Source organism: Zootoca vivipara, chromosome 2 (genome assembly GCF_965207765.1).
Source record: "Zootoca vivipara chromosome 2, rZooViv2.hap1.1, whole genome shotgun sequence".
In the NCBI taxonomy this organism is placed as follows: domain Eukaryota; kingdom Metazoa; phylum Chordata; class Lepidosauria; order Squamata; family Lacertidae; genus Zootoca; species Zootoca vivipara.
Window position 1 is genome coordinate 105,226,766 of NC_142584.1, and position 14,638 is coordinate 105,241,403.

The following is a 14,638-nucleotide window of genomic DNA, read 5'->3' on the forward strand; positions in this document are numbered from 1 at the left end:
CTGCAGTAAACCTGTGGCCCTCGAGATGTTGCTGAACTACAACTCCCACAGCCTCAGCCACCATGGCCAATGATCAGGGATGAGGAGAGTTGTTATCCAGCAACATTTGGAGGAACACACAGGACAGGTGTGTCACGTCACATCCCATTCCCCCCCCCTCTGGTCTAGTTGATAAGTAGATTGTGGAAAGGGGTAGTGAAGGTCTTTAAAAGCTATTACACAGGGCTTTTTTCCAGCTGGAATGCACCTATTACACAAGAAACAAACAAAAAAACACAAGAATCTTCTCTGTTCACAAAAGGAATTTTAATGCAATGATACGACAGTTTTCTGGATCAAAATATATGCAAATCTGTTGAACCTTAACAAAAAAGAAAATACATCTTCCAAAAGTGCAGATGTGTCAGCATAGGAGTCATTTCTAAATCACTTAACAGTGCAATCCTATACATGTTTACTAAGAAGAAAGTCCTATGCTTGACAGGAGTTACTCCCAGGTAAGTGTGGAAGAAGTGGAGCCATAATCCAGCAAATTCCCCCCCCCTTAAACCTGTTTTGCTGCAGTGAAAACAAAGGACCTAAAAACAACCTAAGTGCAAAAACTCTGGTTTATCTGGTTTATGGATTGAAGCTGTGGCTGCTTTGGTAAACCTGAACCAGGCCAGATTAGCCACTGTGCTGTTCTCACAAGGAATCCTGATGGTGGGAATGGATATTTCCAAATTCTGTTGTGGAAAATCTACAAATTCCAGGGATCCTCCTGGAAAGCCATAACTATGCAGTGAAAATATAGCCAAGGACTACTCCGTACATCCCTCCTTACTCTTCTGGGTTTATCCATCAAGGTAGGGAACACCTACTGCATTTTAATCTTTGCATCTTTCAAGTCTTCGTTCTGTTTCAATGCAGTATGTATCTACTTCAAACATAACTAAGATGCCAGGATGTCCCCCACACATCCAGACCAATGGGGGCAAGTTACTGGGATTTCAGTTATTAGAAAAGCACTCAGTTACATCAGCTCCTAAGGTGCAAGGGTTATACATACCACTTTCCGCTAACTAGCTGCCAAGAAAGGAGATTCCGACTAAACACTGGGAAGATCTTCCTGGCAGGAAGAGTTGTTTTGACAGTGGAACAGACTCCCAGAAGAGGTGGTGAACTCTCCTTCCCTGGAGGCTTTTAAGCAGAGTCTGGATGGTCATTGTGTCTTGAATGACTGAGTTGACATTCCTGCATTGCAGGGGCTTGGAGTTGATGGCTCTGGGGTCCCTTGCAACCCTACAATTCCATGATCCCCAGCATGCCAGTGAGATGGAAAAAGCGAAAGCCTTCCTTTTTAAGAAACAAATAACAATAAAATAAATGGGGTAGGAGAAGTGTTCATACGCTGAAGTGGTACAGCGGCATCTATTTCACAAACTGGCAATAAGAAGCATGTAAAAGGTCATCCGATGGTGTTGACATGGGAGAAGTAGGTGTTGCGCTGGTCACCACTGCTGAGGCGGGTGGCCATCCATTGGATGCAGGGCAAGTAAGGCAAACACAGCGACGTTCCTTAGAGCAGGTATCTTCAACCTTTTCAGCCCCAGGACCACAATTTTCACTGCAGCATACATTTGGGGACTCACTTCTTAATCTTTAACCATATATTAGCATGGAGGTGGTGCTCCTTTCGCGACCCACCTTAGATAGGGCCGCAACCCACCAGCTGAAGACCAGCGCCACAGAGCACACTTCTGTTAGACATAAGCTTCCTAGCTGGAGCAAAGAAGCTTGTTTTCTAAGTGCCAGAAGTACGGCTGCCGGAGAGTTGGGGGAGGGGAGCATTCCTGGAGCGCAGACAGGGCACTGAGGGAGGATGTCTGGATTGCAGGGAACAAACAAGTGTGTATTTATTTATACATACGCAAGGTCTGGTTTACGACCGAGCTAAACTATTGTTTATTAAACTGTGGCTGAGCATTATGTGTGAAGCCTACACAGAGCCTGAATAGTGTGCTTATTGTCAACAAACTACAATCTAAAAGCAGAGCTTGCTGCTGGCTTATGAACCTTGGTTTGTTTTGACTGTGGCATCTTGTTAAATGTGAACCCACACTTCCTTAACTGTGAACTGTTTGGCCATTCCACCCCAGACACTCGCCGAGCTTCAAAGGAATGAGGCCAGAGCAACTAGCAAACGAACCAAACTCTGGAGAAACAAGCCATGGTTTGTCTGTCTATGAGGCAACTTGCAATTTACTCATGGCTTGTTAAGCAAACCATAGCTTAAATCCAGAGTGGGAACTTGCGGCCCTCGAGATGTCGGACTTTGACGCCTATCAGCCCCAGCCAAAAAGATTGGTGAGGAAGGATGATGAGGATGCAAGTAGAAATATGAATGCTAGCTGAGATAATACAATATAAAAGTGTATAGAAATGTATTAATAATATTCAGCCTGCACTTAAATGTGATGCACTTATGATGCAAAATGCTCTGTCTCTCTCTAGAATTATGTAAACCTGGAGGTTGTTTTCTTTTAAATTAAAAAGGTTTGGGACAGGAAGAAACTTGCTCCTTTACTTATTTTTAAAACTGGATTTCGAGCCTAACTTTTTAGCTGTGAATAGGAGGAGCTTGCGCTCATGGAAGGTGCAACTCTTCTTCCACAAATGAAGGCTCCTTCTCTTCATGGAGTTAAAAGTTAAAATCCTTTCAAGATGAAAATTATTTGCCAATTTCTGTACAAAATTACGAATGGAATGGAATCGCAGAAACATATTGCAGAGGCTGTTTTCAGGGGCACATTCTAAGCTCTGTAGTTAGGCCCCACAATTTAAAGAAAGGACAAATTCTCTCCCCACAGAAATTAGCTGACTGGAAAATAAAAAGGAGGGACATATAACCGGCGTCAAAAAATGCCACCCAACCCCTTTCATAATGCACAAATACCTGGATTTTCTCCGGGGCTTCATCTAGGGTCAGGCAATTCTCGGATGAAGTGAAAGCCTTGTACTCATTCCCGCAGAGCCCCAAAGCCCAGACGCCTTCATTGGGGCAAGTGACAATAGGTCCCTTCCTCGTCACAGACTCCTTGACCACGCCAAGGGCCCAGTTTTGCCCATTACCCACCTCCACCTCCCAATAATGTACCCCTGAGCTGAACCTTTCACTGCCCAGGAGAATCAGAGTGGAGTCAAATCTCTCAGGGTTGTCGGGCAGTGGCTGAACCGTGTCTCCACGATTCACACGTTTCCTGTCTTCACTCACCACAAGGAGGGGATGAGCTGTGTTGGGGTCGAGAGTGACGCTTACTGAGGAGAAACAGACAAACGGAAAGCAATCAGAAGAGCTTGACAAAGAGGAAAGACAGGTTTTTACAATCAGATCTGGGAAAGCCCAATGCAAGCTAGAGCAAGGTCTCAAACGAAATAAAAGGAAACAAAAGAATTAAAATGTAGACCAGTTGATCTAATTGTTTTGATTGCTCATTTAACTGTTTTAATGGTTACACTTTTTAATGAGCTTGTTTGATTATGGATGTTTTTAATAAATTTTGATGGAATTGTTTTAAATGTGCATTTTCATTACCTGTGGATATTGTGAGCTTGATTTCATACTTGTAAACTGCTTAAGCCAGTCTGGCATGTAAGAGGTATTATCAACCAACCAACCAATCAATGAAGATGGAAAGAACAAAGTTTTTACTTTGTCAAGAGTGCTACAGTCTGGGCCCCAATCTCCACTGACCTGAATGACTACCAGTTCCATACAACAGGAAGCTGGTAAAAGCCCTGTGTCAATTTGATGCAGCGGGGAACTGGCAATTGCCAAGCCATTAAAGAGAGCCAGTGTGTTGTAATGGTTAGGGAAGGGTTTCCGAAACTTGGGTCTCCAGCTATTTTTGGACTACAATTCCCATCAGCCCACTGGCCCGGTTAGCTACGGAATGATGGGAGTTGTAGTCCAATAACAGCTGGAGACCCAAGTTTGGGAAACACTGGTAGAGAAAGGCTTGGGAGGATGTTGCCCTTCAAATATTGCTGGGCTACAACTCCCAGCATCCCTGGCCATTGGCCATACGGGTTGAGACTGATGGTAGCTGGAGTGGAGTCCAGGAACATTTTGAGGGCAACACATTCCCCTGTCTTGTATTAGATTAGTGTTATTAGATTAGGACTAGGTGTTTTGGTTCAAATCCTTGCTCAACCATGAAGCTGAGAGAGTTTGGGCCAGCATATCTAGACCAATATTGTCTACTCTGACTGGTAGCAGCAATTTGCAACATTTGCTACCCTAGCTTTTAACTGGGCCTTTTTTGTGGTGGCTTTCCATTCAAAATGTTCTTCCTGGGGAAACACTCTTGGCACCATCAATGCCTGGTTTTAGACAAGACTTTTGATTTCTCAGTGGGAGGGTGGTTGGCATTTTCTGTACTCATCCTTTAAGTAGGGTGGGTACGATTTGCCACTTGAAATGTATTTCAGCTTTTGTTTATTGCTGTTTTAATGCCTGGTTTGTTATTTCAATTTTTATTGGGCAAGTCGCCATGAGACACACTAGTGCAAAAATGCGACAAATAAATAATAATTGGCGATATTAATAAGTGGAGGTGCCTAGGATTGAATTTGACATGTACAGCATCCCATAAGTGAAGCATTTGTCTGGAAAATGATCTTTTGCCTAGCTGCAACCTCCTTTAATGGGATTGTGGCATCAGCAATAGCAATGGGGAAGCCCAAGAATACAAGGCCTCAATTTCTCCTACCCTAAAGTGGAAAGACCACTTATTTGATGAGGGGGGGGGCTAGGAAAAATCTTAGGGATCCCCAGATACATACTGCACCCCCAAACTCCAGGTCCTAAGTCATGGACAAGAGCAACAATTTCCTATGTTTACTTTTCCTCACAATAAGGACTTGGGCTGTGTGTTGTTGTGGTGACATATTCCTTCCACCCTCTGGAGGCAAGGAAAGAAGGGCAGGGGGAGCATAGAGGGTTAGGTGACTGAAGCTGTTCAACGCCCTCCTTTTTTCCTTTGAAATTATTGCTGTACAGGATGGAGCCATAAATACCATCATCCCTCACCATGTGAAGCCATTTCTCAGAGTTGGATAAAAGAGGCCCCAAATCAACATTACTCTCAGCTTCTTGGAAAGTGACTATCCCGGTTCCCCCCCCCCCAAAAAAAACACAACTTACTCCTTTTAGCTGATGCTTCCATTGTCCTTGCTTTTGCCAATTCAGATATCATTGTCTCTAGAAAGAGAGAAGGGTTTAAGAATCAGGAATATTTACTCTTGCTACTAAAAAAAGGTGAAGCATTAGATATAATCTCAGTAAGGAGGCGGGGGAAAGGCTCGTGGTGCAAGAGATGGAATTATTTTATGTAATGTCACTTCAGTGGGGAAACTGGGTAGGCTGTGAGAGCTACAGAATCTGGTACTTAAGAGTGGTGCTTAAGCATGCCTATTACCATATTTCTTTTTTCAAGTTTCTAGCCCTCATGGATGCAAGACAACTGCTTCAGGGAAAATATGCAGTGGCACTCTGCTGAAAAACCAGAAACCACAAAGCAGGTGAATCAGCAGGTGACCTGCCACAGAAGGCTGATGGACATGCTCCAGCTACTGAGAGGAAAAAGGTGTATCACAGAATGTATTCTATAGGTAAAGGGACCCCTGACCATTAGGTCCAGGCATGGACAACTCTGGGGTTGCAGCGCTCATCTCGCTTTACTGGCCGAGAGAGCCGGTGTACTAAACGGCCTCGGTCCGGTATACCTGAAGGAGCGTCTCCACCCCCATCGTTCTGCCCGGACACTGAGGTCCAGCTCCGAGGGCCTTCTGGCGGTTCCCTCATTACGAGAAGCCAAGTTACAGGGAACCAGGCAGAGGGCCTTCTCGGTAGTGGCACCCACCCTGTGGAATGCCCTCCCACTAGAGGTCAAAGAGAACAATTACCAGACCTTTAGAAGGCATCTCAAGGCAGCCCTGTTTAGGGAAGCTTTTAATGTTTGATGGATTTCTGTATTTTAGAATTTCTGTTTTTTTGGAAGCCGCCCAGAGTGGCTGGGGGAACCCGGCCAGATGGGCGGGGTATAAATAATAAATTATTATTATTATTATTATTATTACATGTGGCCAGTACGCCAAGAGAGCCGGCGTACTTCCGGGTCATGTGGCCAGCATGTCTAAGCCGCTTCTGGCAAACCAGAGCAGCGCACGGAAACGGAATTTACCTTCCCACTGGAGCGGTACCTATTTATCTACTTGCACTTGGACATGCTTTCGAACTGATAGGTGGGCAGGAACTGGGACCGAGCATCGGGAGCTCACCCAGTCGCAGGGATTCGAACTGCCGACCTTCTGATTGGCAAGCCCTAGGCTCTGTGGTTTAACCCACAGCGCCACCCGCGTCCCAATGCATTCTATAGCTTTCATTAAATAATGTGCATCGGTGTAGCTGCTATAAGCAGAGTGATAGGTGATCTGGCCAAGGGGGAAAGCTTGTGTATGCCCCAAAACAAGAGGTCTCCTGTTTCATATCAGCTGTGAAAGGGGGGAAAAGGTGCAGGTAATAAGCATGGGACGTAGGAGACAACAGACAGTGCTGAAGTGCTCTGCAAAGCCCTTTCATGGCTCTTGCCAAAAAACTCAATTTCTGTTGTTCTTCTTCTCCACTTCACCCACCTCTCCACTGCTCTTACTCCTACCCCATTACTTGCTTTCAACCAATCATATATTTACTGAGGTTATTCTGGACATAAAATTGGCACTTTTTTCTTCAAGCAGAACCCGCATTGCTCATGTTCACATGTATGCACACTGCATTGTTGGATTGGAAGACAAAAGGAAGTTGTATCCCACATAGCACTAAGCTAAAGTCACTTAGAAGTATACTTGCTCCACTGGTGAAGTCTTTCGCACCAGCAAAATGCACCAGCAGGTTGCTGGTAACGTCGTTGCAGAACAGATCATGCAACTCGCACAATACAGTGGTACCCTGACTTGCGAAGACGATCCGTTCCACGGCTGTCTTCGTAAGTCGAGGTTTTCGGTTGTCGAAGCGCGCAGTTGGGGCATGCGCCGACCGCACGCGCCACGAAAAGACTTCCGGGGTTGTCAACTTCGGAAGTCAAAACCTTCGGAAGTCAAAGCGTTCGGATGTCGAGGTATGACTGTACATTTCTGCTAGCACAGCTGTTGCACTGGGATTCTTCTGTTGCACAACATTAAAAGTCGCCCTTGCGCTAGTGGACAGAGAACATTGGTTGCAGAAATGTACAGTACGGAAATTCAGCCCAAAGTATGGAAATTCTCAAGTTATTTTACGGGGTCATAAGCTATCATTTGTCCTTCTCAGTACCTCGACATTTCTCCAGTGCCTCCTTGATAACAATATTTTTCAGACTGAAATGCCCAAGTTTCTTTTCCAGCTCAGTCGGAGAGGAAGCAACTTCCACCATCTGTGAAATCTGTCCGTCTTTACATCTAGAATGGGAAACATGAAAGCGTTACATTGTGGCCCAGCATCTTCCATACTATTAGAGCATTTAAGAGCTGCAAGCCCTCTTTCACAAACAGCAATGTTGTGATGTTACAGAATGTTCGTAAACATTCTAACTTTTGTTGGGAAAGTTCCACTGCTTAGGGAATGTGGAAAGCTTGTTTTGACATAGGACCCTATGCCACAAAAGGGTAAGCTTTGCACATATGGCCCTGGGACAGGAAGGGGGAGAAAATGTGGAATTACTGTGTTTGGAGGGAAGGCATTTAAGGGCACGAGGGCCAAAGAGTCAGGGATAAGCTAGGGTTTGATTAGAATGGATTTGAAGAAAGCTTTCTCGGTTTTTCCTACACCGATAAAAAGTGAGATTTGCAAAAGTGTTACCTACCTGCTCAAAATGTTCCTGATGTCCTGGAGGCAAGGGAAGAAAAGAAAAAGATCATTCTCACATTTATAATGCCATAAATATGGGCTGAAAGGCTTGGAAATTAGGGAGCAAATGGAAAGCGCACGACTCCGAAAATATTTGTTATAGAATAAGTATTTAACGTATTTTTCGCTCCATAAGACACACTTTTTTCCTCCTAAAAAGTAAGAGGAAATGTCTGTGTGTCTTATGGAGCGAATGCATGGTCCCTGGAGCCGAATTGCCCAGGGGTGAAAAGTGGGTCGTGCTTTTTTTTTTTTTAAGAAGGAGCTAAAGGCTAGTAAGAGGGAAAGAGAACCCGCTCAGCAGCTGATTGCAGGAGATTGGGAGGGAGATAAGAGCAGCTAGCTCCCTTGCCCAGGCCTCCACTGTTGTGTTTCCCCATCAACATGTGACTGGCTGATTAAATTATCTGTCTGGAAACTGTAGAAATGGCTCCCTTTCCTTTCCTTTCCTAAAGAAGCTGCAGATCTGTGAGTTGAACTCCATAAAAACAGGATTTTTTCACCTTTGCAAAAAAGCTGCACAGCTGTGAGCTGATCCCCCCAAAAAAGTGCTTTCCCCATTTGCAAAAGAAGCTGCACAACTTTGAGCGGATCCCCCCAAAACAGGGCTTTCCCCCTTTGCAATAGAAGCTGCACAACTTTGAGCTGATCCTCAAAAATGGAGCTTTCCCCCTTTGCAAAAAATGGAGTAAATTTAGACAATATTTGAAAGACAATTGTAAACAATTAACAACACTAGCAAGATTGACTTAAGAAGACTTGTAATGTTTATGATTTATACATTTTTATATTTATTTAAAATGTAAAAAAATTGAAATGGATGAAATGTAAGGAGGAAGAGGTACAAATGCAATGAAATAGATAGGAATTATGGTAGCCACAAGGTGGGGGGGAGGGGGGAGTCGATCAGCTCATATGAGCAAAAATTTAATGTGAGCAATATGGATGTATTATGAAATGGAAACTTAATATTATTTAACAAAAATTAAAAATCAAAATCAAATTGCCCCGTTGTTGGGAACCACGGCTCTAGAAGGATACCATGGTCAACAGTATCCAAAAACCATCGAGCGATCAAGGAGAATGAGAAGGGTTGCACTCCTCAAACCCCTCTCCTGGCAAATGTCACAAACCAAGGAAGTTTCAGTGCATACAACACAAATGAAACAAAGTGCGGCACATCTCATCTTTTCTTTTAAGGTGGCTGTTTCTGCATTTTTGGCTTTAGCGTTCAAACCCAGGAGAGGCAAGAAGCCCTCCAGAGAGTCTCACCTGCAGGAATTCACTGGCAGGCTGCTGGCACTTGTCCTCAACTTCGCTGATCAAGGCATCGAGGCGATCAATCTCCCCTGAGAACCTACTGGATTCTACGTCTCTCCTATGCACAATCTCCTTGTCAAACTTCTTCAGCATGATAACCAGGAAGCGCTCAATTTTTTCCATGAACTCGTGGATCTGATTAAATTCAGACTCCACCTTCTGCTTCTCACTTTGTACATCATCCTGTAAGAAGCAGGAGAAGGGCCAGCTGGGATGGTGAAACAGCACAAGGAGGTGGACATACAAATATCCCTGGTGCTCTCACATTGGTACCCTAACCAGGGTTGGGTACCTGCTCATAGGAATATAACGTAAGGCAGTTTCCATTGTTTCAGAGAGTCAGACTATTGGTCGGACCCTGGTCCTGAATGGGGTAACTGTGCCCCTGAAGGACCAGGTGCGCAGCCTGGGAGTCATTTTGGACTCACAGCTGTCCATGGAGGCACAGGTTAATTCTGTGTCCAGGGCGGCTGTCTACCAGCTCCATCTGGTACACAATCTGAGACCCTACCTGCTTGCAGACTGTCTCGCCAGAGTGGAGCATGCTCTGGTTATCTCCCGCTTGGACTACCGCAATGCGCTCTACGTGGGGCTACCTTTGAAGGTGACCCAGAAACTGCAATTAATCCAGAATGCGGCAGCTAGACTAGTGACTGGGAGTGGCCGCCGGGACCACATAACACCGGTCCTGAGAGATCTACACTGGCTCCCAGTACATTTCCAAGCACAATTCAAAGTGTTGGTACTGACCTTTAAAGCCCTAAACGGCCTCGGTCCTGTATACCTGAAGGGGCGTCTCCACCCCCATCATTCAGCCCGGACACCAAGATCCAGCACCGAGGGCCTTCTGGAGGTTCCCTTATTGTGAGAAGTGAGGTTACAGGGAACCAGACAGAGGGCCTTCTCGGTAGTGGCACCCGCCCTGTAGAACGCCCTCCCAGCAGATATCAAGGCAATAAGCAACTATTTTACTTTTAGAAGACAACTGTTTTAGGGAAGTTTTATTGTTTGATGCTGTACTGTTTTTAATATTTGGTTGGAAGCCGCCCAGAGTGGCTGGGGAAACCCAGCCAGATGGGCGGGGTATAAATAATAAATTATTATTATTATTATTATTATTATTATTATTATTATTATTATTATATTATTATTATTATTATTATTATTAAACCAGTTCAATATTCTCCACACTGACTGGCAGCAGGGGACATACTGGAGATGAAAGAGGTTGAACCAGGGACCTTCTGTACCACTGTGCTAAGTGTACCAAGTCGCTGGAGATGACAGGTTCAGTCTAACTGAATCATAGGTACAAGCAGACTGAACAGAAAATGGTTCACTACATATAAGAGAAATGAGATCCAGTTTATTAAGGTAGCTGCCTACTTCAACACCAGAAGAAACAGGCTTTCTCTTTCTCCAGTGATGTGGTGCAGATAAATTTCCCTTGAAATTTATCCAAAAGAGTTCCCCCACCCCCAGTGCTTTTTTACCACAGGGGGCTGGGAATCTGTTTCATAAGTTCATTCGCAACAATGAACGCACTTGCAAATACAAACATTAGGCAAGCTGGGGAGTTTCAAAGTTTACAGCTTTGTTTACTAAACACAGGTAAAATAAACTTGCTAAGTTAGACCACCCTCTTGGGTTTTCCACAGTGGACTGAAAATCTTCTGGTGCAAAATACCCTAATTTGCAATTCAAACCCTTGTCACAATTTCCTTCCCAGTCCTTCTTGTAGACAACTTCTCACCTGATCAGCCTGCCTTCTGCACTCCAAATCTTCTTTTAATTCCTTCAGCTTCTCCCTCCTTTCTGTCAGAGCTTTCACATGGGTGGCAACTTGTTTCTGACAAAAGATAAATCTGAAAGTAATGTACATACCCTTTTTCTCATGTATGTTGTGATAGTCACTTAACTTTCTGCTTAGACAACTTACTTCCCCCTAGCGCAGAGTACTCCAGCCATTTTTTAAATTATGGCATAGTTTCAGCATACTCGGGAATCAAGAGTCTTGTGTCTCTTTTGTAGGAAATGTATACTTTTGGGGGGCATTCTGCAATTTCCATTTTAGGAAGATCATTCTAAATGCTATTCAAATTATGGCCTATAAGTCATAAGGCAAGTCATGTACAGTCGTGCCTTGGTTTTCAAACAGTTTAGTTCTCAAACGTTTTGGCTTCCGAATGCTGCAAAGCCAGAAGTGGCTGGTCTGGTTCATGAACTATTTTTGGAAGCCTAATGTCCGACAGGGCTTCCAATTGGCTGCAGGAGCTTCCTCCAGCCAATCAGAAGCCGCACTTTGGTTTCCAAACATTTTGGAAGTCGAACAGGCTTCCGGGAATGGATTCCGTTCGACTTCCAAGGTACAACTGTATTTGCTTGTTGCATTTGAATCTCCAACTGTCACTGATCTGCCCCAGACTCCACACAAATTTCAGGCTTATCACTACTCAATTATTTTCAAAATGGATTAATTTTTGAAAATAATTCTAGCTCAGCTTTCCACCAAGCAAGCAGCATAGAAATTTTATAAACACCCGGGGGGGGGGGGGGAGAGAGAGATGTAAGAAATCAAACAGTGTAATCAGCTGTTTAAAGCGTCAAAACAACCCAGACTAACTGTGCATGTTATGTCTCAGAACTGACGTATGTACACCAGACGAAGAAGCAACAGGACAAAACAAGAAGAAACAAACTGGGAAGTGAAGTTGGCTTTGGCCTGAAATGTTCTGTTCCTTGACCTCTTTCAAAGGATCTGTCAAAGACTGGGAAGACTGAATGTTAGAGAGAGCTGTGCATCCAGTCTAGAGAATCTTCCACCCCCTCCATGTTTTTCATGGCATCACACAGTTGGAAGGGACCCATGTTAAGGAAATGGTTTGTTATGTGTATGCTGGACATAAAAGGATTTATCTCCCCCCCCCCCCGTGAAGCTGTGGGGAGTATGAAGCTGCAGCTAGTGATATCTCTTATCTTGTAGCAGCGTGATTCATCACATCCTTGGATAAGTGAGTCTCCCACTCTCATTCCTCTGAACACAGAACTGGGAGAAAGGTGATGATTTGCCTTGCAAATGCAAAACACTGAACAAGAATGTTACCACCTGAAAAAGGAGACTGGAAATTGCTTGCTGTGAGAGAGACCTGAAGACAGATTTGAGTCACAGAGACTCAAGAGTAAACTGCTAAACCAGCTGTGGTTCTCAAACTTTTTTCGCTGGGCCACACTTGCAGAATAAAAATTCCCTTACACCACACCTAATTTTCTAATTGGTAAAAAATATACTGGGAAACAAAAAGAAACAACTCCTAGCAGCGCTTGATCTGTATCACAGAGCACAGCTACTTTATAATATGATCACACGACAGAAGTCAGAAGATAGAAGTCAGCGCTCAGGAAAACATATCCAGAAACGAAGAACAAGGAATAATCAAATAGCACCTTAAAGCAGGTTTTGGGAACCTTTGGCCCTCCAGATGTTGCTGAACTACAGCTCCCAGCTCCCCTAGCCATAGATTGCCATTCAGCAACATCTGGAGGGCCAAACGTTCCCAAAACCTGCCTTAATGATGTCACAAGCTTTCGTGACCATAGTCCACGTCATCAGATGCATAGAGTGAGATTCTCAGGTGCCCTGTGTGTGGACGAGTGAGGGATTGTGAGGTCAGACCTGATGAAGCAGGCCCTAGTTTTCAAGAAGTCATGCGCATCATTAATTTGGTCATCTTTAAGGCGCCCAAGAACCTTCCTGGTTTTTCCTTAACACATCCAAACATGCCCCCCCCCCCGGAAACTTTACTTCTACCTGCATAACCTTCCCATCTAGCTGGCACAGAACAAAAACACATGCCAAGCAGATCAGAAAAGCCTCAAGTCTGCTGGCGCCTGGTGTGCATGACTAAGCAGAGGATCGCCACAGAAACCAAGAGTTGGAAGGGACCCTGAGGACCATCTAGCCCAGTGGTGTCCAAACTTTTTTCAAGGAGGGCCAGATTTGATGAAGTGAAGGGCCATGAGGGCCAACCAAAGTTGTTGACCTTTTTTAGGATTGAAGTTGTGTTTCTTTATGATTTCACCCCCAAGTTGTTGAGCTTTCTTTAGGGTTGAGGTTGTTTTGGTGTGTTTTTTTAGGGTTGAAGTTGTTGAACTTTTTTAAGGATTTAAGTCAGGCACCCCCCCCCAAAACTGCGGCCCTCCAGATATTTTGGCCTACAACTCCCATGATCCCTAGCTAACAGGACCAGTGGTCAGGGATGATGGGAACTGTAGTCCAAAACATCTGGAGGGCTGAAGTTTGGGGATGCCTGATTTAAGTTGTTGAGGTTGGTTTATTTTTAGGATTTTCTCCCAGGAAATAAATTGCCACGGGGGGGGATTAAACCAATCGGCGGGCCAGATTAGGCCCCCGAAATGGACTTTGGACATGCCTGATCTAGCCCAACCCGCTGCCATGCAGGAATAAAGGAATAATTATTGTATTTTAATTTTTGTTGGAAGCCGTCCAGAGTGGCTGGGGAAACCCAACAAGATGGGCAGGGTATATTATTATTATTATTATTATTATTATTATTATTATTATTATTGGGAATAAGGCGGTGGGCTGCTCCCACCCCAATTTCTGCCGCCACCCAGCCACCCACCCACCGACGGCCATCACCTTGTAGTCCTGCGCCGCCTCCTCGATGGGGAGCATGGGGTGCGCTTTGTGCGCCCGGGACTCCCTGCAGATGACGCAGACGGGCGTCTCGTCCTCCTCGCAGAAGAGCTTGAGTGGCTCCTGGTGCTTCTCGCACAGCCGCTGGCCGGCCAGCGTGGCGGCCGCGTCCAGCCGGAGCCGCTTCGCTATCTCCACCACGTTGCCCAGCTCCCGGTTGGGCCTGAAGCTCCTCTTGCGCGACCAGCGGCGGCACTGCGGGCACGACGTGGTCTCGGCGTCCGCCTTGCCCCAGCACTGCGCGATGCACGCCTGGCAGAAGTTGTGGCCGCACTCGATGGACACGGGCTCCTTGAAGTAGCTCAGGCAGATGGAGCAGGTGATCTCCCGCTGCAGAATTTCCAGGGGGCTCTCGGTGGCCATGGCTGCCCGGCGATGGCAGGAGGAGGACGGGGAGGAGGAGGAGGAAGGGGGCGGCCCGTGGGGAGGGCTGGGGCGGCTCCACGTGGCTTCCTGCGGGAGCCGCATTGGCTGCGCAGGGCCCAGAGACCCAGGCAAAACATTGCGCAAGGATGGAGCGGGGCGGGGGGGGGGAAGGACTCCTCCACTCCCACCCGCCGCACTCGGATGCTGGACCACAACTCCCAGCATCCCTGAGCATTGGCCGTGCTGAGCAGGGGCTGATGGGAGCTGGAGTTCAGCAAACGCATTTATTTTTTTCAAAAATGCGCAAACGC

At 45.6% G+C, this 14,638-nt stretch overlaps 1 protein-coding gene across 1 annotated transcript; it reads right to left on the reverse strand.

The window, feature by feature from the left end:
- Positions 1–284: 284 nt before the first annotated feature.
- On the reverse strand, positions 285–14,352 carry LOC148687007 (zinc finger protein RFP-like). Its single transcript, XM_088663337.1, has 7 exons — positions 13,905–14,352; positions 10,998–11,093; positions 9,197–9,427; positions 7,881–7,903; positions 7,352–7,476; positions 5,186–5,242; positions 285–3,297 (listed from the first exon to the last, which is right to left on the reverse strand). The coding sequence occupies exons 1-7, from the start codon at positions 14,322–14,324 to the stop codon at positions 2,780–2,782; spliced, it is 1,470 nt and encodes a 489-aa protein (XP_088519463.1). The 5' UTR covers positions 14,325–14,352; the 3' UTR covers positions 285–2,779.
- Positions 14,353–14,638: the final 286 nt, after the last annotated feature.